We start from the raw sequence: 22,798 nt of genomic DNA, 5'->3' as shown, positions 1-22,798 counted from the left end.
GAGATTTGGGGAGAGTGAAGCTCTCAAAGAGAGCAAGGAATCTCCAGAAGCTCCATGCCCTTTCCCTTTCCCTATATCTTGCTCTATGCATCTTTTCTATTTTGCTGTTCTTGAGTTATATCCTTTTAAAATAAACCAGTAATCTAGTAATTAAAATGTTTCTCTGAGTTCTATAAGCCACTCTAGCCAATAATTTCAACCAAAGGAGGGATTCGTTGGAACATCCAATCTATAGCCAGTTGGTCAGAAGCACAGGTTAACAAACTGGACTTGCAACTGGCTTCTGAAATGGGGTGGTGTGGGGGGAAGGATGGGAGACGGTCTTGTGAGACTGAACCCATAACCTGTGAGATCTGATGCTAGCTCTACATAGACGATGTCAGAACTGAGTTAACTGCTTGGTAGTGTGGAGAAAAACAACCCACACATTGTAACTGGAAGCAGAATCATATAAGTAGTTAGTGAGAGTGGGGAAGGAATAAAAGATATCTTCTTAAATGAATTCAAATTTTCAAAAAACTTTTTTCGATAATAATTTGGCAATATCTACCAAAATTCTAAATGGGTACTTATTTCGACTCCAGTCATTCCATAACTAAGAATTTATCCTAGAATATCCTTGTAAAATATCCTCATAACAGTGTTTCTACTAACAAATCTCACAACTGGTATTTGCTCACACTGACAACTCAAAAAAAAAAAAATTTATTCTATAGATACAATTAAGTGCCAAATTTATATGTGCAAAAAAAAATTAAGCGTAACAAAAAAAATCAGAAATATCTTCAATGACAACCAGTAGGAAAATAACTAAATTGTGATGTTTACATTCTACTGAATACTGGGTAGAAGTTAAAAAGCATGAGACAGATCTACATAAACTAATATTATTAGATCTTCAAGACTTGCTGAAAACATGTACAATGTTATTTATGCTACTACACTGTACTATATATTTTCCATGGAGAGGTACATATGTATGTAAATGTATAGAAAAACTTAGCATTACCGCAATGTGGTAATAGTGACTACATAAGGACGGAGTGAAAGTGAAATAACACACACAAGCTTATGCAAGAGGACTTTAGCTTTATCAATAATGTTTTCATTTTTTACAATAACAGGTATATATTTTGCTTGTGAAATAAAAACCAACTTTACAACAGTAATCAGGAAAAAAAGGAGGATGTAGTTCTGTACATACGAAAACAAAGTATGTACAGAAAAAGAAGCCAGATGTGATCCTCGCTGCTTTTATTTGAAGGCAAAAATATATTCCCATGCTTATATATGCATGGGAAAACTTTTTCAAGGGCATATGAGAAACTCTGAGGTAGACTATACTGGCTTAAGTTTAATTTCTCATTTTATATCTTTTTGTACTGTACCTTTTTTTTTTGTAGCTTTACCAAGAGCATATTATTTCATGTAATATGAATTTAATGTAATTTATCATTAAAAGAGAGAGAAACCTAAGCAAATTAACCACAAAGATTTAGTAAATTAAGCACTCTAGAAAGAGGGCATAGGTTGGTTTCTATGTCCAAGCTCTTTATGCAAAGTTAGGTACATATAAAATAGCTTCTGTCCTGCTAAATAGAAAAAGTCTTAAAAGCACTTTTAGGATATACATTCCCCTTAATTTAGAGCTAATATCTGCAGAAATAATCATTTCTGAGGTCCATCAATCTTGAATGAATGGGATACAACAAATGGGCCCTTTAAAACATAAATACTAAAAAACTATTAGAATTAACAAGCAAGTTCAACAAGGTTGCTGGATACAAGATCAGTATACAAAGAATTAATTATATTTATAGGAGAAAGAAATTTTAAAAATAATTCTATTTACAATATAATGGAAAAAAATATTTAGGAATAAATTTAACAAAAGAAATGCAAAACTTACATTCTGAAAACTGCAAAATATTGTTGAAAAAATTAAAGAAGAGACATACCATGTTTTTGGATGGGAAGACTTATTATTGTTAAGATGCCAATATTCCCCAAATTTACCTATTAAATACAATTCCTATCCAATACCAGCTGGCTTCTTTGCAGAAATTGACAAGATGAAATTAAAATTCATACAGAAATGCAAGGGACCCAGAATATCATAACAATCTTGGTAAGGAAGAGAAAAGTTGGGAGGACTCATACTTCCTAATTTCAAACTTATTACAAAGTCACAACAGTCAAGAAAGTTTGGTACTGGCATAAGATAGACAGATTAAAAGAATAAAATTCAGAATCCAAAAGCAAACCCTCACATTTATGATCAACTAATTTTCAACAAGGGGCCATGGACACCAAGACAATTCAACAGGGAGAGAATAGTCTTTTTAACAAAAGGTGCTGGGACAAATGCATATCCAGATGCAAAAGAATGAAGTCAAACACCTTCCTCATCAAATACAAAAATTAACTAAAAATAAATCAAAGACTTAAATATAAGAATTGTAACTATAAAAGTCTTAGAAGACAACATATGTATAAATGTTCATGACCTTGGATTAAGCAGTGGTTTAATGCTACAATAAGATACCAAAAACACAAACAGAAGAAGTTGATAAATGGGACATCACCAAAATTAAAAACAATTGTGCCTTAAAGGATACCATTAGGAAAGTGAAAAAGGCAACCCACAAAATGGAGAAAGAATTTTGCAAATCATATATTTGATAGAGGCCTTGTATCTAAAAATATATAAGGAACACTTAAAACTCAATAATAGGGCTTCCCTGGTGGCGCAGTGGTTGAGAATCTGCCTGCCAATGCAGGGGAAACGGGTTCGAGCCCTGGTCTGGGAAGATCCCACATGCCGCAGAGCAACTGGGCCCACAACTACTGAGCCTGTGCGTCTGGAGCCTGTGCTCCGCAACAAGAGAGGCCACGACAGTGAGAGGCCTGCACACCACGATGAAGAGTGGCCCCCGCTCGCCACGACTAGAGAAAGCCCTCGCACAGAAATGAAGACCCAACACAGACAAAAATTAATTAGTTTAATAAATAAATAAATAAATTTATTTTTTTAAAAAACCTCAATAATAAAAAGACAAACAAATCAAGTTTTGAAATGGAAAAAGGATCTGAATAGACATTTCTCCAAAGAAGATAAATAAAACCAATAAGCACAAGAAAAGATGTTCAACCTCATTCATGAATAGGGAAATACAAATCAAAACCTCAACAAGATACCACATCACACCCACTAAGATGGCTAAAAAAAAAAAAAACAAAACAGGACAATAACAAGTATTGAAAAGGATGTGAAGAAATCAGTACTTTCACTGTTAGTGGGAATGTAAAATGGTGCAACTTCTAGAAGACAGTCTGGCTGTTCCTCAAAAAGCTAAACATAGTTACCATATGACTCAAGTATATACCTTAGGTATAGACCTGAGAGAAATGAAAACAGGTCCAAAACCCTCTACACAAATGTTCATAGCAAGGGACATCCCTGGCGGTCCAGTGGTTAGGGCTCTGCGCTTCCACTGCAGGGGGCGTGGGTTCGACCCCTGCTTGGGGAACTAAGATCCCACATGCTACACAGCGTGGCCAAAATTTAAAAAAAAAAAAAAAAAAAAAAGTTCATAGCAATACTATTCATAATATCCAAAAAGTGGAAACAACCCAAATATTCATCAACTGATAAAAGGATAAACAAAATGAGGTATCTATACAATGGAATACTATGAGAAATAAAAACGAAATATTTTTTTAAGGGGGGGGTAATGAAATACTGATATATGCTACAACATGGATGAACCTTGAAAACATTAAAGTGTAAGAAGCCAGTTACAGAGGACCTCATATTGTATGACTCCATTAATATGAAATACCCAGAACAGGCGAGTCCAGAGACAGAAAGCAGACTGGCAGTCGCCTAGGTGGGGGAATGAAAAGTGACTCCTAATCAGTACAGGGTAGCTTTTGGGAATGATGAAAGTGTTCTAAAATTGATCGTGGTAATATCGTGGTGAATATATTTAAAAGCACTGAATTGTACATTTCAAATGGGTAGATTGTATGATATGTAAATTTTATCTCAATAAAGCTTCTATTAAAAAAAAGGAAACAGAATGCTATTGTGGAAACTGATCGGTTATGGGTGACACCAATATCTGTGCGCTGTTTGGAGACGTGGCAACCTCTTAAGTGTTTATCTGATACTTCATTTGACACGTCATTTGATCAACAGATTTTAACATCTATCCAGTGGACAGGTTTGTGGATACTTATCTTTTGATACCTATTTTTTGCTACATATTTCACATAATCTTTCCACTGTAAAAAATTATTGCTTCACACCCTTTTACAGAGCAGTAATATTTTAAAATCCGAATAAAAGAGTAGAAACAGGTTGATAATGCGAAGAAATGAAATATCAAGAATTATAATTTCCCACTTTCATAAGAAAATAGTTGTCACATTTAGCAACCACAAAACATTTATCCTGAAAAACACATTGAACATACGCATTCTGAAACTGTGAGACTATTTCCAAAGCAACAGTGTGGCAAGGTATTAGTAGCAGGTGCAGAATGAGAAGAACACAAACTAAAAGATACCCTACTTCTGGTGATGGATGGTGGTGATGGCTGCACAACAATGAGAATGTACTTAATGCCACTCAAATGTATACTTAAAAATGGTAAAACGGTAAAAATTTTTTTTAATTTTTAATTTTTTGGCTGCACTGTGCAGCATGTGGGATCTTAGTCCCCCGACCAGGGATTGAACCTGCGCCCCCTGCATCGGAAGCATGGAGTCTTAACCACTGGACCACCAGGGAAGTCCTGTAAAATGGTAAATTTTATGTTATGTCTGTTTTACCACAATTTTAAAAAACAGTTGTTAAAAAAAAAAGATCTTCCACTACTACTGTTCAATAAGTGGAATAAAAATCCATCAGTAATATGTTTTATTTTGTTTGGGGATGAGATATTTTTTCACTGAGATACAATTCACATACAAAAACCCCCACACTTTTCAAGTGTACAATTTAGTGGTTTTTAGTATATTCAAAATAGTCCCTAGGGCTTCCCAGGTGGCGCAGTGGTTAAGAATCCGACAGCCAACGCAGGGGACGCGGATTCGAGCCCTGGTCTGGGAAGATCCCACATGCCGCGGAGCAACTAAGCCCATGTGCCACAGCTACTGAGCCTGTGCTCTAGAGCCTGCAAGCCACCAACTACTGAAGCCCGCACACCTAGAGCCTGCGCTCCGCAACAAGAGAAGCCACCGCAATGAGAAGTCCGCTCGCTGCAACTAGAGAAAGCCCGCTTGCAGCAACGAAGACCCAACGCAGCCAAAATAAATAAATTAATAAATAAATAAAATAATAAATTTTTAAAAATAGCAATTCCTATAAAAAAAAATAGTGCTTAGTTTTTCAATATGTATCTTCTCTATTCTTAATTGCATAGTCCATCAAAGTAAGTACAATACCTTAGAAGAACAAATCTTATGAGAAAAGACTAGGTAAAAATATGTGTATATTTATTCATATCAAAAGCAACATTTACGCCTTTGTAAGTGTAAAAAAAAAGAAGTGCCCCCACCTTTGGTACACCGAATCCTCATGACTGCCTCAAAGCCAATCTTCCGAGTGAGGTATCTCTGTAGTTCCTTCTGTAATTTCTGCACTTGCACTGGGTTGTGCTGATGGTGGTAAGAGGGATAATAATAGACACTACCTGCTGAATACCGAGAAATACAACCTGGAAGAGAACACATACTCCTTTTAAATTCTGCTATTAACTACTATTACTACACCAGAGTAACTACAAGCATTTGAATCAATCTTTCCTTAGCCTCCTAAGATATTGGCAAAAAAGAATTATTTCATCCCTTTAAATAGTAATATAGAAATTTCTCTATTATAAATATTCAGAGTAGAAGACTATAAAGTTTATTATAAACTAAACTAACTTCCCAAGGGAATAAGAATTCTTTCACTCTGTCCTCTCTTTAACATATCATCATAAAAATACCATTTTGACATTCACATGAGAAAAATAATCACTAGGAAGAACTTACCCAGAGAAGCCAAATCAGAATACTGTCCACTGAGAAGGAATAAGTCAACAGCTACCTGCTGACCAGAACAGTCCAAGGCTAATTTCTTATAGAAGTCAGTTGATGGTGTCAAGTGAATTTCCTATTCATAATTACGAAGAGAAAAAATTTTAAATCATTAAATTGTCATAAAATTTATACACCTATCCATATATACCAAGGGTTAACAATTATCCTTGGGCATTCTACAAAATCCTTTTGTGTTATTTCCTCTTTTTTCAGTATGAAACATGTCCTGCTTAAGAATTTACTATTTTGTTTTACTTTTAAAAAGAAATACATCTATTATACTAATTTTGATAATCTATTAAATGATTATTATTCTGGAAGCTTCTAAATTCATATGTAATACTTTTCATCTATCATAAGAGATGGGTACTATCGATATTTTCATTTTATAAATATAAGGAAAAAGAGGGGCAAAGAAATTATATAACTATTCAAGCTCACACATCTAAAAAGCAGTGAGACTTAGGCAGACTTATTCCAAGACTGACACCCTAATCATTACAGTATATGGCCACACTATCATAATCTTTTGAGAAATACACATCTCAAACTAAGTTTACACACACAAGGTGCTCAAAAGCAATCCATGGCAGTCAATATACCAAACCATGACTACTTTTTATTCATCATCCAGGTTCTACTTTGTCCCTGGCAAGCATTCTCTTAGTCTGCCTGACTTTCTCATCAAAGGCAGGTGGCATTGCTATGGCCTGCTAAAGATCTATACATAAGGTATGGGTGAATCAGATAGAAAATAATGTAATAAAATAGAAATGTCTACATAAAAGAGGAGAAACGCTTTATCCATTTCCTTATATTCCCTCCTTTTCACAACTGAAAAATAAATTTGAAATAAGCTCTGTACTCAAAGGGACAAAGCACCAGCATAAATCTTATCATGCACTTGATGACTTTCTAACCTTAGCAGACGACCTTTGGTTGGGTTCCTCTCGTGGTTTCAGGGCTCCCACTCCAAGAGTTGGGAGTTGTGTTTGAAAAACAGACATTCGACCACCAGTTGGGGACATCAGCTTAAAGGCAGCCTGAAGGGCTGGACCCAAGGCACTCTGGGTCTCCAGGGTCTTGGTGAACATTTGCGGCAAAGTTTTCAGTAAATCTTGGACGAGCTTGTGAAATAAAGCAAGAAAACTCAAGAGTGTTACAATAAAAAAAATTTTTTTCACATTAAGTCACTGACTCATACAATAGACAAGACATTGAGTCATGATGATGGTCAGAGAATCTACAGACAGTACAGTAAACAATGAAGTTGGTCAAATGACAAGAAAGCCATTTTAAGTCAACATTATAAATTGGCAAGCAAGACAAATCAAAATTGGGGCCTTACAGTTCTTGCACATGCAGTAGTCCAGCAAGACTATAAGTCCAAATGTATCCAAAAGAACCATCAGTTTAGAGATTTTACATATTTAAATGCCATGAAATATGGCCTTCTCAATCACCTCTATACACTTTATTCTTTTCAGTTCCAAAGTGCGTTTAACTCTTCCCTATTGCAAAATCTAAGATAGCCAGTAAATTTGCCAACTAGTAATATTACTACAAAAGAAAAACAAAACAAAAAACAACTACCTATTCAGGTTAGGTTGTACAAATAAAGAGAGTTAATGGGAAAAAAATACTTCACACTATGGCGAAGTCACCGTTGCCAAGAGCTGAGACCATAGACTTGCTAGTTAAAATGTTACCCCTACGGCATATATGCATGTACAGGGTAGACAACATCCCCCCTTCAGACACATTCTGTTCACCTCTCACTGTATTATGTCATGGCAATTTCCAGGCAGGTAATAAGAGTTTCTTCTGAACTGACCCCAATGACACTCTGTGAATCAGAAAAGCAAAGGGCACTGAAAGCAGCCTAAAGTGCTTCTATGTAGTGACCAGAAGCTTATCTCAGCAACCCTCCCAATTTCCCAAATGGCTGGCAAGGCAGGTTTCCTTCAGGTTTCTCTCATTTATGGAATAGGCTTATCTTCTACCCTACTACAAATGGATACATTAAACTTAAAAGCAATCAGTTCAAGGGCAAAATCAAAAGCTGTTCATCTGATGAATTTTAACTAACTGCAAATATAAAATGCTACACATCTTAGAAATGTCACAGAGAGAAGCAAAATTCTACTTAAAGTTCATTTTAAAAATATATTCCTTCAACATTTCAATTAAACATGTCAGATAGGAAAGTGTCCCTTACCTCTTTACTTTCATTTAAATTTACTAATAAGTTCTCTGGCATAGGTATAAAAACATCTGAAAGAACAAATAAATATTTCTCTTAAACAAAACTTAATTGTTAAAGATGTTCCAAATACATTAACAGTGATATAATTAACCACCCCCATACTTAGAGAAGAGCCACCTCCTCCATTTGTACAGCAATGTCTACGTATGTTCAGGGTCACCAAAAGAGCACTGATTTAGGCTTTTACTGCAGCTTATCTATTACCATGTAAAAGGTAAATAGCCTCCCAAATAGAAAATACTGACCCACAAGCACTCAGTAAGGGCTTGTACAAGTACTCTGCTTCTTAGGTTAAAGACAATTTAGAATCCTGCTTTAGAATTCTTGCTTAGCCCCAGAAGCCAGCCAAAGAAACACTCTTGGCATTAAAAAAAAAAGTTGACTAAGATGACACACAAGAATTCTGCGTCTTGACATGGAAGTAATACAGCCCACCAACAGCTCTGTCATTCATAAAGCACGTACTTTCTCATAAAGAAGGCCCCCATTCTACTTATGGGACTATAAAGTCAAGTGAATCAGGAGGTATGCTAAATGGCCACATCAGAAGAGCTTCTCAGGATTCAAATTTGTTCTTTCTTAGGAATTAAATATCCTTTCTTAGAAGGAAGCAAACTGTGAAGGAAATGTGGGTGGTGATGCAGGATTATGAGGGGTCTCACTTTCTACATCTGTGTACTGTTTATTTTTTATTAAAAAATTACAAAAATAAGGCTCATCATAATGTTCATGAAAAATAACACCAACAAATAATTTGAAACATTAAATATTTACTTTAACTATCATATAAAAAATGTACTATTCTTTAGATTTCTTCCTTTTTCTTTAAAATTAAACAGATTTTAATAAAAGTTTTACGATATAATTCACATACCATAAAATTTATCCTTGCAGAAGATACAATTCAGTGATTTTTTAATATATGCACAGAGTAGTACAGCTACCACCACTATCTAATTCTAGATCCTTTTCATCATCCCAAAAGGGAACCCCACACCAATTAACAGTCATTCCTCAATTCCCCGTCAACTCCCACAGCTCTAGGCAGCCACTTTCTGTCTCTGGATTGGCCTATTCTCGACATTTCATATTAATGGAGTCACACTATGAGGTCCTTTGTGACTGGCTTCTTACACTTAGCTTCATGTGTTCAAGGTTCATCCATGTTGTAGCATTTATCAGTACTTTATTCTTTTTTATTGCTGAGTAACAAAACATTTCATTGTATGGATATTCTACATTTTGTTTATGTTGGGTTGTTTCCACTTCTTGGCTGAGTTGCTACCAACATTCATGTACACATTTTTGTGTGGACATGTTCTGTATTGTTTTATTTTTAATAATTCATATTTAGCAATTTTTAAAAATTGAAGTGTAGTTGCTTTTACAGTATAGACATGTTTTTAATTTTCTTGAGCATATACCTATTAAGTAAAATTGCTGGTTATATGGTAACTCTATGTTTAACTTACAGAGGAACTGACAAAATGATTTCCCTAATGGCGGCACCATTTTCCATTCCTACTACTAGTTAATGAGGGTTCCGATTTCTCCACATCCTTGCAAATACTTGTCACTGTCCTTTAAAAAAAGTTTTGCTATGTGACATCCAGCAAGGGATATTCCATTTATCAGCTCATGTACAAAATTGAGAGGCTGGACCATATCATTAAATTCACAACTTGGCCCATCATCAGAATCACCTGTTCAGTGATTTTATTTTATGCCAAATAAGTACCTGGGTAAATAGATAAGGGAAATGAATGACTGACTTGGCTGCTCTGTTGTGAGACCTGGAACAACCAAGACAGAAGGGGGCTCTATTCAACTATTTCATTTTAAAGTTGTACAGTCAATCCCCCTAATTCATAGATTTTATAGTTGCAAACTTGCCTACTTATTAAAATTTATTTGTAACCCCAAAACCAATACTCATGGAACCTTCCCAGCTATTCAGATATGCTCAGAGCAGCAAAAAATTTTGGTTTTGAGAATTTTTTTTAACTGGTGTGATGTGTCATTTCACTGTGGTTTTTCATCTGCATTTCCCTGATAACTCATGATATGGAGCATCTTTTCAAGGGATTGTAAGCCAACTGCATATACAGAATATTGAGTATGGTGTATTGAATAGAGACATGTCTATTCAAATCCTTTGCCCACTTTTTAATTAGGTTGTCTTTTTAATAAGTTGTAGAAGTTTTTTACATAATCTAGATATATATTTTGATCAGATACGTAACTCGCAAATATTTTCTCTCACTCTCTCATTCTTCACTTTCATGATGGCATCCTTTGAAACACAAAAGGTTTTAATCTTTTTTAATTTTTAAAAATTTTAATTTTTTTTAGTTTATTGAAGTATAGTTGATTTACAATGTTGTGCTAATTTCTGCTGTACAGCAAAGTGATTCAGTTATACATATACATATTCTTTTCCATATTCTTTTCCATTATGGTTTATCACAGGATATTGAATATAGTTCCCTGTGCTATACTGCAGGACCTTGCTGTTTATCCAAAAGTTTTTAATTGTTAGGAAGCCCAACTTATCTGTTTTTTCTTTTGGTGTTTGTGCTTTTGGTGTTGTATCTAAGAAATCACTGCCTAATTCAAGGTCACGAAGACTTTTGTGTTTTAACAGTTTTATAGTTTTAGTCTCATACTCAGATCTATGATCCATTTGGAGTTAATTTTTTAAACTGTGGTAAAATATACAAAATATACAAAATATACTTAATCTTTTTTTTTTTTAGAAGATACTTTTAAATTTTTTTTTATTTTTTTATTTTTTATTTATTTATGGCTGTGTTGGGTCTTCGTTTCTGTGCGAGGGCTTTCTCCGGTTGCGGCAAGTGGGGGCCACTCTTCATCATGGTGCACGAGCCTCTCATTATCGCGGCCTCTCTTGTTGCGGAGCAGACTCCAGACGCGCAGGCTCAGTAATTGTGGCTCACGGGCCTACTTGCTCTGCGGCATGTGGGATCTTCCCAGACCAGGGCTCGAACCCGTTTCCCCTGCATTGGCAGGCAGATTCTCAACCACTGCGCCACCAGGGAAGCTCCACCTTAATCATTTTTAAGTGTACAATTCAGTACTATTAAGTACATTCACAATGTTGTGCAACCATCATCATTATGTATTTTCAGAACCTTTTCATCATCCTAAACAGTACCCATTAAATAATTTCTCCCTTCCCCCAAGCTCCTGGTAATCTATAATCTACTTTCTAACCTATATCTCTATGAATTCACCCATTCCCGGTACCTCATATAAGCGGAATCATATAATCTTTGTCCTTTTGCGTCTGGTTTATTTCACTTAGTATTGATATAATGTTTTCAAGGTTCATTCATGTTGTAGCATGCATCAGAATTTCATTCTTAGGGATGAATAATATTCCATTATATGTATATACCACATTATTTAACCAATCATCTCTTGATGGATACTTAAGTTGTTTCCAACTTTTGGCTATTGTGAATAATGTTGCTATGAACATTGGTGTATGAGTATTTGTTTGAGTTTTTGCTTTCAACTCTTTTAGGTATATACTGGGAAGCAGAATTGGTAGCTCATAATGGTAATTCTATGTCTAACTTTTTGAGGAACTGCCAAATTGTTTTCCATAATACTGCACCATTCTACATTCCCACCAGCAATATACGACAGTTCCAATGTTTCCACATCCTTGCCAGCCCTTGTTATTTTCCATTTTTAAAAAAATAATAACCATTCTAATGGATGTGAAGTGGTATCTCGTGATTTTGATTTGCATTTCTCTAGTGACTAATGATGTTGAGCATTTTTTCATGTGTTTACTGACCATTTGTACATCTTTGGAGAATTGTCTATTCAAGTCCTTCGTCCATTTTTGAATTGTGTTTTTTTGTTGTTGCTGCTGAGTTGAGAGGCTCTTTATATTAATCCTTCATCATATGTGTGATTTGCATATGCATATATCTTCTCCCATTCTGTGACTTCTTTTTACTCTCTTGACAGTTTTCTTTCATGTACAAAAGTATTTTAACAGTGATAACATCCAATTTATTTATTTTTTCTTTTGTTGCTTCTGCTTTTAGTGTCATATCCAAGAAATCACTGCCAAACCCAATGTCATTAAGATTTTCCCCTATGTTTCCTTCTAAGAGTTTTACAGTTTTAGTTCTTAAGTTTAGGTCTTTGATCCACTGAGTTAATTTTTTTTTATATGGTTTATGGTAAGGATCTAACTTCATTCTTTTGCATGTTTGGTTTTCCCAGAACCATTTGTTGAAAAGACTGTCTTTTCCCCATTGAATGGTCTTGGCGTCCTTATCAAAAATCAACTGAACATATATGTGAGGGCTTATTTCTGGGCTCTCTATTCTGTTCAATTAATCTAGGTCTATCCTCAAACACTTCTTGAATGAGCTTTAACATGAACTTGTTTTTTGTTGACTTGTTCAGAACTCACTTTACCTCCATAATTCTGTTTCCTCTTCTATAAAATGAGAGATTTGACTGAGGGACTCTTACAATTCCAAAAATCTTATGATTTTATACTCAAGGTTTTCCTCAGTATAGTAGAATCATACCATATGCTGCTAGTTTGTTGAACAGTCATGAAATATTTCTAAAACTAAAAACTCCTCAGGCAGTTCAATAATTTTAAGTATATAATATATACCTTCAATATCTGAAACTATTAGCATCTGAGGTTGAGATAGACCTTCTTGAAGGCTGTAGAAGTGGATTGTACTATCAAATGTTATGAAGCCAATTTTTGTCCTAGTGTTGCCAGGAAGCCTAAAAACAAATTCAGAAGAGTATTTTATAGTTTTCCCATATACATATATACCTAAAATATCTGCAAAGAGTTAAATACAAATATCTACTTCTGTGTTATGAAAACTGCCCCAACATAAATGTTTTTAACCCGTGCAATGTTTAATCACCATGAAAACATACACTACTCAAAAGAAAACACTATATATAAGTCAAATAATCAACAAAACCCAGCAATAATACAGCAATCCAAAACTAATTACACCTATATAAAGTTATATCAATCACTTAGGAAATGATATATAAAAAATACTGGAAAGTATATACAAAAGTTTGAGGATGATTTTAATTTATAAAAAATACTTCAAAAAAATTACCATACACCAACTCTAAAATGTAATATAAATTTATGAACTGCATATCTTTAAAACAAAAATTGCCCAAACCTCTTTTCAATTATTGTTTAATGCATTCATTTAAGAAGATCAACAAAAAGATCTGTTTTTGAAGAACTTAAATATGTAGACCATAGTTTCATAAGGGGAAAGACAAACTAGTTTTCATTTTTGTTGTTCATGTTTGGGTGAGTCAGTGAACTCTCTCATCAACAGACAATCCCCATACATAACCTACAACATTAAAAATACAAATGCTGATAAGAACAAGAATGCCTTTCGCCAAGGTGAGGGAGTTAGTCCACTTCTGATGAGATTTGGTCCTACACATTCTTCCTTACACACAAGAGCACAATAGTATTTCATTACACTGAAAGGTCACACTGGCTTTTACGTGTTACACTAAGTATCTAAGAACCACTTAAAGTACAGTTATTTTAAGAGGCTTAAGAGATATGACCAGCAAATGCAATGTGTAGATACTGTTTAGATTCTTATTTCAACAAACCCACAGTAAAAAGACATTCTGGAGACAACCAGGAACAAAAATTGAACTGGGTATTATATCACATTATGGAATTATTGCTAATTTTGTTTGATGTGATTCTCATATTTTAGTTAGGGTTAAAAATAATTCCAAGTATTTCTAGGTAAATGATATACTGACTGAGATTTGTATTAAAATACTCTAGGGAAAAAAGGGGGAAGGGAAGGGTTAGATGAGGCAAGAACAGCTGAATGCTAAAAATATTGAAGTTGAAGGCTGGGTACCTGGAACTTCATTACATTCTTTCTATTTACTACATATTTGAGATTTTTCCATAATAAAAAGTTAAAATAAATTAATGTTTCTCAGAGAAAGTGAGGCCTAAAGTTATGTACTGATTTAAGTGGACTTTTAGAACATAATTACATAACTTTTAAAATATCGTTTGAAACTACTTATTCACTTTACAAACACTGTTAGTTTATAATTTAACCTGAATTAAGATACTTACAAATCCAGATTGTCTAACAAACTCTGGCAAACTGAATTCAAGTATCCAGTTTCAACTGCATTGTGAGACACATCAAATACAAAAAGGTACACTGGAGGTTGAGGTGGTCGTAACTGAAGGAGAAAAAGGATCTCATTAAATACAATTAACAGAATTAAATTTAAACTTACCATTTGTCGTGTCTATATATAGCAAAACAATAAAATAAGCATTATTTACAGATTAAGTGGAGACCACAATAAATAATAATACATTAAGAAAATAATATATAAAGAAGTTTTTTTCAGATGCATACTTAGAAAAAGGACAATGAGGATATGATTATCATAGGTCAGAAGAGTATCTTTTCTAGGACAGGAAGAGGAAGAAATGTGATCAGAAAGGCATTTATGAGTATCGGCAATGTTCAATTTCTTGATCTGTGTGGTGCAACAGTGGTGCTATGATTATTTGGTAACCTATATATTTATGTTTCATAGGCTTTTCCATATGTACATTATATTTCACAATTTAGGGAAATGTACAGCTCTGAAAATGACAAATCAAGTTAGCCTGAGCTGGTTATTTAACCAACACATTTCAGCCAAGTTCCAGAAAAATGTACAAGTATATTTTAAACTTCCAAGTTCAAAGATTTGTTTTCAATTCAATAAAAAGCCGGGGAGGGTGGGGAGGCAGGTACGAATTGGGAGATTGGGATTGACATATATACACTACTGTGCATAAAATAGATAACTAATGAGCACCTGCTGTTTAGCACAGGGAACCCTACTCAGTGATCTGTGGTGACCTAAATGGGAAGGAAATCTAAAAAAGAGGGGATATACGTATACGTATAACTGATTCACTTTGCTGTACAGCAGAAACTAACACAACATTGTAAAACAACTATATTCCAATAAAAATTAATTAAAAAAAAAAAGCTCAAGGTCATGAAAGACAAGGAAAAGCTAAGGAACTGCCACAGATGGGAGGAGACTAAAGGAACAGAAACTAAATGCAACGTGGATTGAATCCTGGGACAGGGAAAGGATGTTAAGCGGAAAAACTAGTGAAATCCAAGTAAAGTCCGTAGTTTCATTCATAGTGTTGTGCTAGTGTTAATTTAAGCTTGATGATTGTCCTAGAGCTACGTAAAATGTTTACATTAGGGGTAGCTGGGTGAACTCTTTGTGCTATTTTTGAAACCCTTCTATAAATCTAAAATTATCTCAAAATAAAAAGTATTTTGTTTTCAATAAAAATAATAATAAAATAAAAAGCACCAAATAACCACAATCAGAACTCCACGTGTAGTATACTAACTTTTATATTTTTTTGTACATATCACTTGCAAAATCCATAGAACCTGTTGCCCAAGAGGTAAGTCAGGAAGGAAGAAAACCTCTTGCTACAGGCAAATTTCCAAATTTAAAGGAAGCCATTTTTACAAAACCTGGGAGTTAAAGAAACCCAGGAAGGCCAATTAAAAAGAACAAATGCTTCTGATTTTTTGGTTTTAATTCAACAGAGGGACAGCTACACTACAGAAAGCGATCACCAGCCATTTAAGTGTCACAAAAATGTTTTCTACACTGAAATTTCTATGTGATGAAAAGAGACTGAATCTTTGTAATATCTATACTAAAATGTCCCCAATTGACCAGATAGAGACTATCCCACAAAAATATACTAAAATAAAATATTAAAAGTTGGTATTAAATCTTATCTACATATTCCCTTTCCTTAGAGGCAATTATTGCATGGGGAAAGAGAAATCAAGTCAAAAGTCCTAAATTTTTATGAGACCTCTAGCACCTGCTAAAGAAGATCTGGAAAGTCACCTAACTAAATTTGTTTCACATCCGTAAAACAGGATTAACAGCTTAATTAAGAGTTATTTGTGATGATCAAAAATATATGTGCTTTATAAAATGCATAGTGCTAGTTAAACATTAGGCATAATTATTATCTTTTCAAATGCAAGACCTCAGATATTCACACAAGTGTATAAAAGTAGTTGCAAAGAGGATGTGCATCACATCATTATTTGTAACAGAAAAAAACTGGAAGTGACCTAAAAGTAAGTATGATCCCAATATTATATTGCAAGTTTCTGGATGGATGCCCAAGAAACGTAAGTGGAACTTTACATACACTTTTACTTTTCAAACTTACCCTTATATACAAATTAACTACTTTTATAATGAACAAGGATAACTTTTATAAATTAAAAATATAAAATTTTGGTTAAAGGACTTTATATTTTATTTAAAACCAGGTATAATGAAATATTTGTGCTACATAAAAAATGAAAGTTTACCATGTATTCTGAAGGAGCCATAAACTCAATAGTAGCATTTTGAACTTCAGGTCTTCTGTGAGGTTCTCCATAGACTCTGGTCAAAGGGTTGTACATGAATTCTTCAGGAACTATGTGAGTTAACAATATATAATGTTAAAACTGAAAGGATTAAGTTTAATATAGCTTGTATTTGGCTGTTTTCTTAATTTAGGAATTTATAAATAATTCAATATAGACTAAATATTAAGGGCTAAATACACTTTGTTTTTGAGTCCCATTCAATTCCCCTCCACACTGAATGGCACTAAGTATGTTTTGCTTTTACAACCACAAGCACTATGATTTTTCTTTCCCTATCTTCTAATACCCTTTTTTCTCTTAATTCTTGGAAAGCTGCTTTCCTAAAGTAGTTTGAAAGGATAATAAAAATTCATTAAATGCCAATTATTTTCTTAAATGCAAGACTAAACTTTGTCTTAAATTTCACAGTGGTACATGGATAATAACATTTGACATATGAAATGTACAGACTCTGGTTGCCCCTAGAAAGCTAAGGTAAAATACTTCAAAGGTTAAAGCCTAAGGGTATGGTGAGTTTCAATAGTTATAAGACCTCTATGGAATATCGGTTGCCTACTGCCTATAAAACACTAGTGCTCAAAGAGTATTTTCTAAATTAACACATTTTTGACCAGAGACATATTATGGCCACAGGCGTTAGTTTCTGCAAAAATCCCCCCGTCAATAATGTGTTAATTATCATTGCATCTGTCTTCCCAGTAACTGTTTAAAAATTAAAATTCCTATATATGCTAAAGGGTAAGCCATAGTTCATGAAATGGTCTGGGCTGCACACAAAAGTGACTTCAATCCTTATTATAATTTAATTTCATATATTGAAGCATATATACATAAGATTTTAAAGGTGTACTAAACACTATAAATACATATATTTTCTGCATTACAGAGTAAAAAGAATGCTCTTTTTCTACCCTCACTTCTTCTACTCTAAAAACACAAACAATAAAAATGGTTTTAAAAAATCTCTCAAGTTCCTCTATTTCCCAATGCTTAATGAAATTTCCTTCTAAACAGAGACCAAATTTTCAATGTGGGTAACGGCATGCCCTTTTTTTCTTCTCTAATCCTAATAGAATGTTGTTGGTTAGATGATATTCCTCAAATATAAATTGTGAAACAGTTACTGAAGAAGATCTCCTCCTCATCAGTTACTAAAAAAACTACATTCAACTAACCTTCTAGCACTGCCCACCTCCCTTCATACAGCAGTGAATGAAGCTAATGGCAGCTACTCTGCGGACTTATTTTCTTTCACCCTAGAGAAAAGGCATGGGACAATTTCTAAATAAAAATATTTCTTAAATTACAGGCTTAAATAATACCATGAAATATGCCATTTATTATATACCCAATAGAATAAATGTAAAAAAGTGGTATCAAAGTAGTATTATCACATTTTTTGCTTAAGAAGTATATAATTATTTATATATAAGTATAAATGCCTAGAAAAAAGTTAAAAGAAGTTATATCTGAGTGAAAAGATTACGGGTAAATAAGACCAGGTTTTGTTTTGTTTTTTAACTTCACATTTGTGTTATCTGACTTCCCTACAACGCATGTAGAAATGTTTAAACGTTTAAAAAAAAAAAAACATACCATCATTGACTCGGTAACATAAGTTACATTTCCATCTCCTTTGATCAAGAAAGCTGACAAAAGGGTTGATGTATGTCCTGCATGAACGGCATCTCACAATTGTACTAGAGGTAACCACAGGCAATTGCTGAAAAAAAAGGACTAATTTATTAAAGGCAATGATGATCATGTCTAAAGGTCAAGCAATTAATCCATACCTTCCAAGTAATTGTTGGGATATTATAATTTTAGAGAAAAAACTAAGGTAAAAAAATGTGTCCAAGCTGCCAAACAAAAAATTATGTAATGAAATGTATTGGTTTTTAAACCCTAGTGATTTTCCCCAGGACCATTCTCATTAAATTTTGCCTTTTAAAAAGTATTTATTTTCTCATTAAAAGTTTACATTGCAAAACCAACATAGTAAATTTACAACGTATCTGTGAGCTGAATGGTGAAGGAAGGATCAATATTCTAAAAAAATGACTAATTAAATCATTAGGAAGTTTCTTCATGTTATATTAACAGGCTACTAAGTTCTCATAAAAGAATTGTCACAAAGTAAGGTATGGTTAAATTATATTTAAATATTTTATTGGACTTTGCAATTATGCTCCTATTTAAAGTTTATCCTACGTTTTAAAAGATTTAAAGTTAAAGTCAAAAATCAGTAAAGGCAATACAATCCTATTACCAAAAGGAGGTTTGTTATGGGAAAGTCACTTCACTTATGGACTGATTCTCTCAAACCGTATGTGGTCACATGTCAAGGTCCCAGAGCCTTAGGACAAAAGTAGAAGGGCGTATTTTCTTTTCTTCTTCTTTTTGGAAACAGCTTCTTAAAGCAACAGAATTTACTCCAAGAATGGAAGAACTGGGAGAATGGGTAAAGTATTTTAATGGGTAAACAATTTACAACTTGTTAAAATAGTATGGTCCATTTATTTATTTTCTTCAGTACCTCTATTCTATTCAGTACCTCCTGAATTTTTCAACAATATGTTCATTTTATCTCTTTGTGAAAGTGTTTGATAATAATATTTTTGGTTGAAATACAAATAATCGGCCAATGGTCAAATTCCTAAAGATAGCTCAAACAAATTCTTGCACTATTATAAAAAATTCCTTACCACCAAGATAATTTTCCACAAGACATTTACTTTCGCTAGTAAAACATACCACTAGGTCTTTAAAAGGATGAAGCAGCAGTCCCAAAGGAAGTTTGGCTTTATTCAGTAAGGCCTGAGTCTGAGGAATGCTAGTCAGTGTGCATCGAAATAACCTATATCAACGTAAAAATCATGTGTCAGTTGTTACCATGACTATTTTTGGACAAAAATAAAAACTTATTAAAAGGTACACATTTTAACACTGGATCAGATTACAAATGAAGTTATTTCAATAGGCCCTCACAAATTTTATCCTTGTTAAATATTTAAATCCTATTCAGAAAGAAAGGGAAGACGGTTATAATCCCATTTTATATAACTAAAATATATTTTCTTCTCAGCTTGTGCAAAGACAGTCTAGACTATCAAAGAACTTATTTTTCTTTATATAAATCTAGATTGCACTGGAATTTCAAGGTGATGACCCAAATTTGCATATGCAAAGTTAAGTGTATTACTGGGACTTCTCTGGTGGTCCAGTGGTAAAGAATCTGCCTTACAATGCAGGGGACATGGGTTCAATCCCTGGTCAGGGAACTAAGATCCAACACGCCTCAGGGCAACTAAGCCTGCGTGCCACAACGACTGAGCTCACGCACGCCTCAACTAGAGCCTGCGTGCCACAACTACAGAGCCCATGCACCCTGGAGCCTGCGTGCCACTAGAGAAGAGAAAACCCACTCGCCACAATTAGAGAAGCCCGTGCACCACAAGGAAGAGCCCACGCACTGAAATGAAGGATCCTGCATGCCTCAAGGAAGATTCTGAGTACTGCAACTAAGACCCGATGCAGCCAAAAATAAATTAAATAAATAAATAATAAATCTTAAAAAAAAAAAAGTTAAGTGTATTACTGAAGAGCTCAGTTTTGCTGAAGGTTTTAAAAAGACTACTTAAAAATAACAAAATTGGGTTTCCCTGGTGGCACAGTGGTTAAGAATCCGCCTGGGGCTTCCCTGGTGGTGCAGTGGTTGAGAGTCTGCCTGCCAATGCAGGGGACACGGGTTCGAGCCCTGGTCTGGGAAGATCCCACGTGCCGCAGAGCAACTAGGCCCGTGAGCCATAATTACTGAGCCTGCGCGTCTGGAGCCTGTGCTCCGCAACAAGAGAGGCCATGATAGTGAGAGGCCCGCACACCGCGATGAAGAGTGGCCCCCGCTTGCCGCAACTAGAGAAAGCCCTCGCACAGAAACGAAGACCCAACACAGCCATAAATAAATAAATAAATACTTTTTTTTAAAAAAAAAGTAAAAGTCTATTAATTTAAAAAAAAAAAAAAAAAAGAATCCGCCTGCCAATGCAGGGGACATGGGTTCGAGCCCTGGTCTGGGAAGATCCCACATGCCGCGGAGCAACTAAGCCCCTGTGCTACAACTACTGAGCCTGCGCTCTAGAGCCGCGAGCCACAACTACTGAGCCCCCGTGCCACAACTACTGAGCCCGTGTGCCACAACTACTGAAGCCCGTGCACCTAGAGCCTGTGCTCTGCAACAAGAGAAGCCACTGCAGTGAGAAGCCCGTACACCACAACAAAGAGTAGCCCCAGCTCACCACAACTAGAGAAAGCCCACGTGCAGCAACGAAGATCCAACGCAGCCAAAAATAAAAATTAATTAATTAATTAATTTTTAAAAAAAAATTTAGGGACTTCCCTGGTGGTCCAGTGGGTAAGAATCCGCCTTCCAATGCAGGGGACGATGGTTCGATCCCTGGTTGGGCAACTAAGATCCCACATACTGCAGGGCAACTAAGCCCATGCACTCTGGAGCCCACACACCATAACCAGAGAGACCACGCACTCTGGAGCCCGAGTGCTGCAACTACTGAGCCCACACGCTCTGGAGCCTGTGCACAACAACTAGAGAAGAGCCCACACGCCGCAACGGAAGATCCCACATGCTGCAACTAAGACCCAATGCAGCCAAATAAATAATAAATTTTTAAAATAAATAAAAAATAAAAATAACAAAATTCAATTTATCAGAAAGTCTTCATATACACTTAAACTCATAATCAATTTTAAGAGAGAAAAGAGTATTATAATTATGTTGGTTATGAAAAACAATTTAAAATGAGAGCAAATAAAGGATTATATAGAATCAAGTCTCTGTCCTTTGGACTTTGAAAATATAATGTAATCACCATAATGATAATGAATATCATAGTCCCATTAGAGCTGATAAGAGTAGCTATCAGATCAGGGGTTACAACTCTATTTCTTGACTTAGAACATTTCAAATATCAAGTAAGCAACTAACAAAGTGCTGTTTTCTGCATGCAGAACTACTTTCATAAATTAATACATTTGTATAGCTTGTTCGTAACACATAAAGCTCAAAAAAAATCTGGAAGAATTTTAGAACAAGTAAAATGTCATATTTAATAAGAAGCGCTGTTTGAAGCCTTACTCTGGGTTACAGTTGAGTTTCTGGATATCTTCATGCAAATTTGGAACGGGAGGCTGCAAAGGTGTCAATGGAAGCATGTTTCTTTCTTGAAGTAGATTGATAACCCTTAGCCCCTCTGGATGTAGACTTAATCCACTCATGCTTGCAGGTAAATGATTAGCACCTAAGGGAGTCTAAAGATACATAATTTCAAAGTAAGTAGCCTTTATAATGTCTTCAGTTGAAAAGAGAAGAGTATAAGGACTTGGTTACTTAATTTCTCTCTAAATAACAACACTGTAATCTAGATTTCCTGGTCAATTTTTTGGTTCTGGAGATATATAAGAGGACAAAGGCCTTATGAAATATTCATTACCATTCTAACTGGTTAAAAATGTTAATTATACCTTCCTAAAATTTTTCCATGTGAATACAGTTTAAACTGAAGTGGAATACAGGTAAAAACACAAAAACAGAAAGTATACCTGAGTAAATGCCTGTGGACCACTTGGATAATTCAAGGAAGAGGGTGGCATTCCTGTTGTACTAGGTGGTATTGTGTTCTGATAACCAGGTGGTAAGGAGGGATATGAATATCCAACACTTCGGCTCATTGTAGGATTCTTATTAGTAAGCTGTGGTGTTGCTAGAAACAAGATAACTTTTAAGTTCTATTTTACACTCCAGAGTACTTTAAATCAACACACAGATCCATTAAATTATAGAAATTATAACTCCAAAATCCTTTGGGTAATTTAGTACTTTCATTCATCAATTTTGTAAAAT

General features: G+C 34.6%; 1 protein-coding gene across 4 annotated transcripts in view; it reads right to left on the bottom strand.

Moving 5' to 3' along the window:
- Nucleotides 1-22,798, bottom strand: part of SEC24A (SEC24 homolog A, COPII coat complex component) — a 60,975-nt gene that overhangs the window by 16,843 nt on the left and 21,334 nt on the right. For 3 of the 4 annotated variants that reach the window (XM_059917113.1, XM_059917111.1, XM_059917112.1), the window contains 11 exons: nucleotides 22,498-22,658; nucleotides 22,034-22,206; nucleotides 19,636-19,738; nucleotides 18,478-18,604; nucleotides 16,819-16,928; nucleotides 14,517-14,629; nucleotides 13,026-13,144; nucleotides 8,309-8,364; nucleotides 7,011-7,217; nucleotides 6,043-6,163; nucleotides 5,565-5,723 (listed from right to left, as the gene is read on the bottom strand). In XM_059917113.1, the coding sequence (XP_059773096.1) occupies nucleotides 5,565-5,723; nucleotides 6,043-6,163; nucleotides 7,011-7,217; nucleotides 8,309-8,364; nucleotides 13,026-13,144; nucleotides 14,517-14,629; nucleotides 16,819-16,928; nucleotides 18,478-18,604; nucleotides 19,636-19,738; nucleotides 22,034-22,206; nucleotides 22,498-22,658 (1,449 nt within the window). Of the gene's footprint in view, nucleotides 1-5,564; nucleotides 5,724-6,042; nucleotides 6,164-7,010; nucleotides 7,218-7,862; nucleotides 7,937-8,308; nucleotides 8,365-13,025; nucleotides 13,145-14,516; nucleotides 14,630-16,818; nucleotides 16,929-18,477; nucleotides 18,605-19,635; nucleotides 19,739-22,033; nucleotides 22,207-22,497; nucleotides 22,659-22,798 lie in introns of those variants that run through there. The other variant, XM_059917114.1, reaches the window with a different exon arrangement.

This window comes from Balaenoptera ricei, chromosome 3 (assembly GCF_028023285.1).
Source record: "Balaenoptera ricei isolate mBalRic1 chromosome 3, mBalRic1.hap2, whole genome shotgun sequence".
NCBI lineage: Eukaryota > Metazoa > Chordata > Mammalia > Artiodactyla > Balaenopteridae > Balaenoptera > Balaenoptera ricei.
This window is presented reverse-complemented; position numbering and strand designations above follow the sequence as displayed.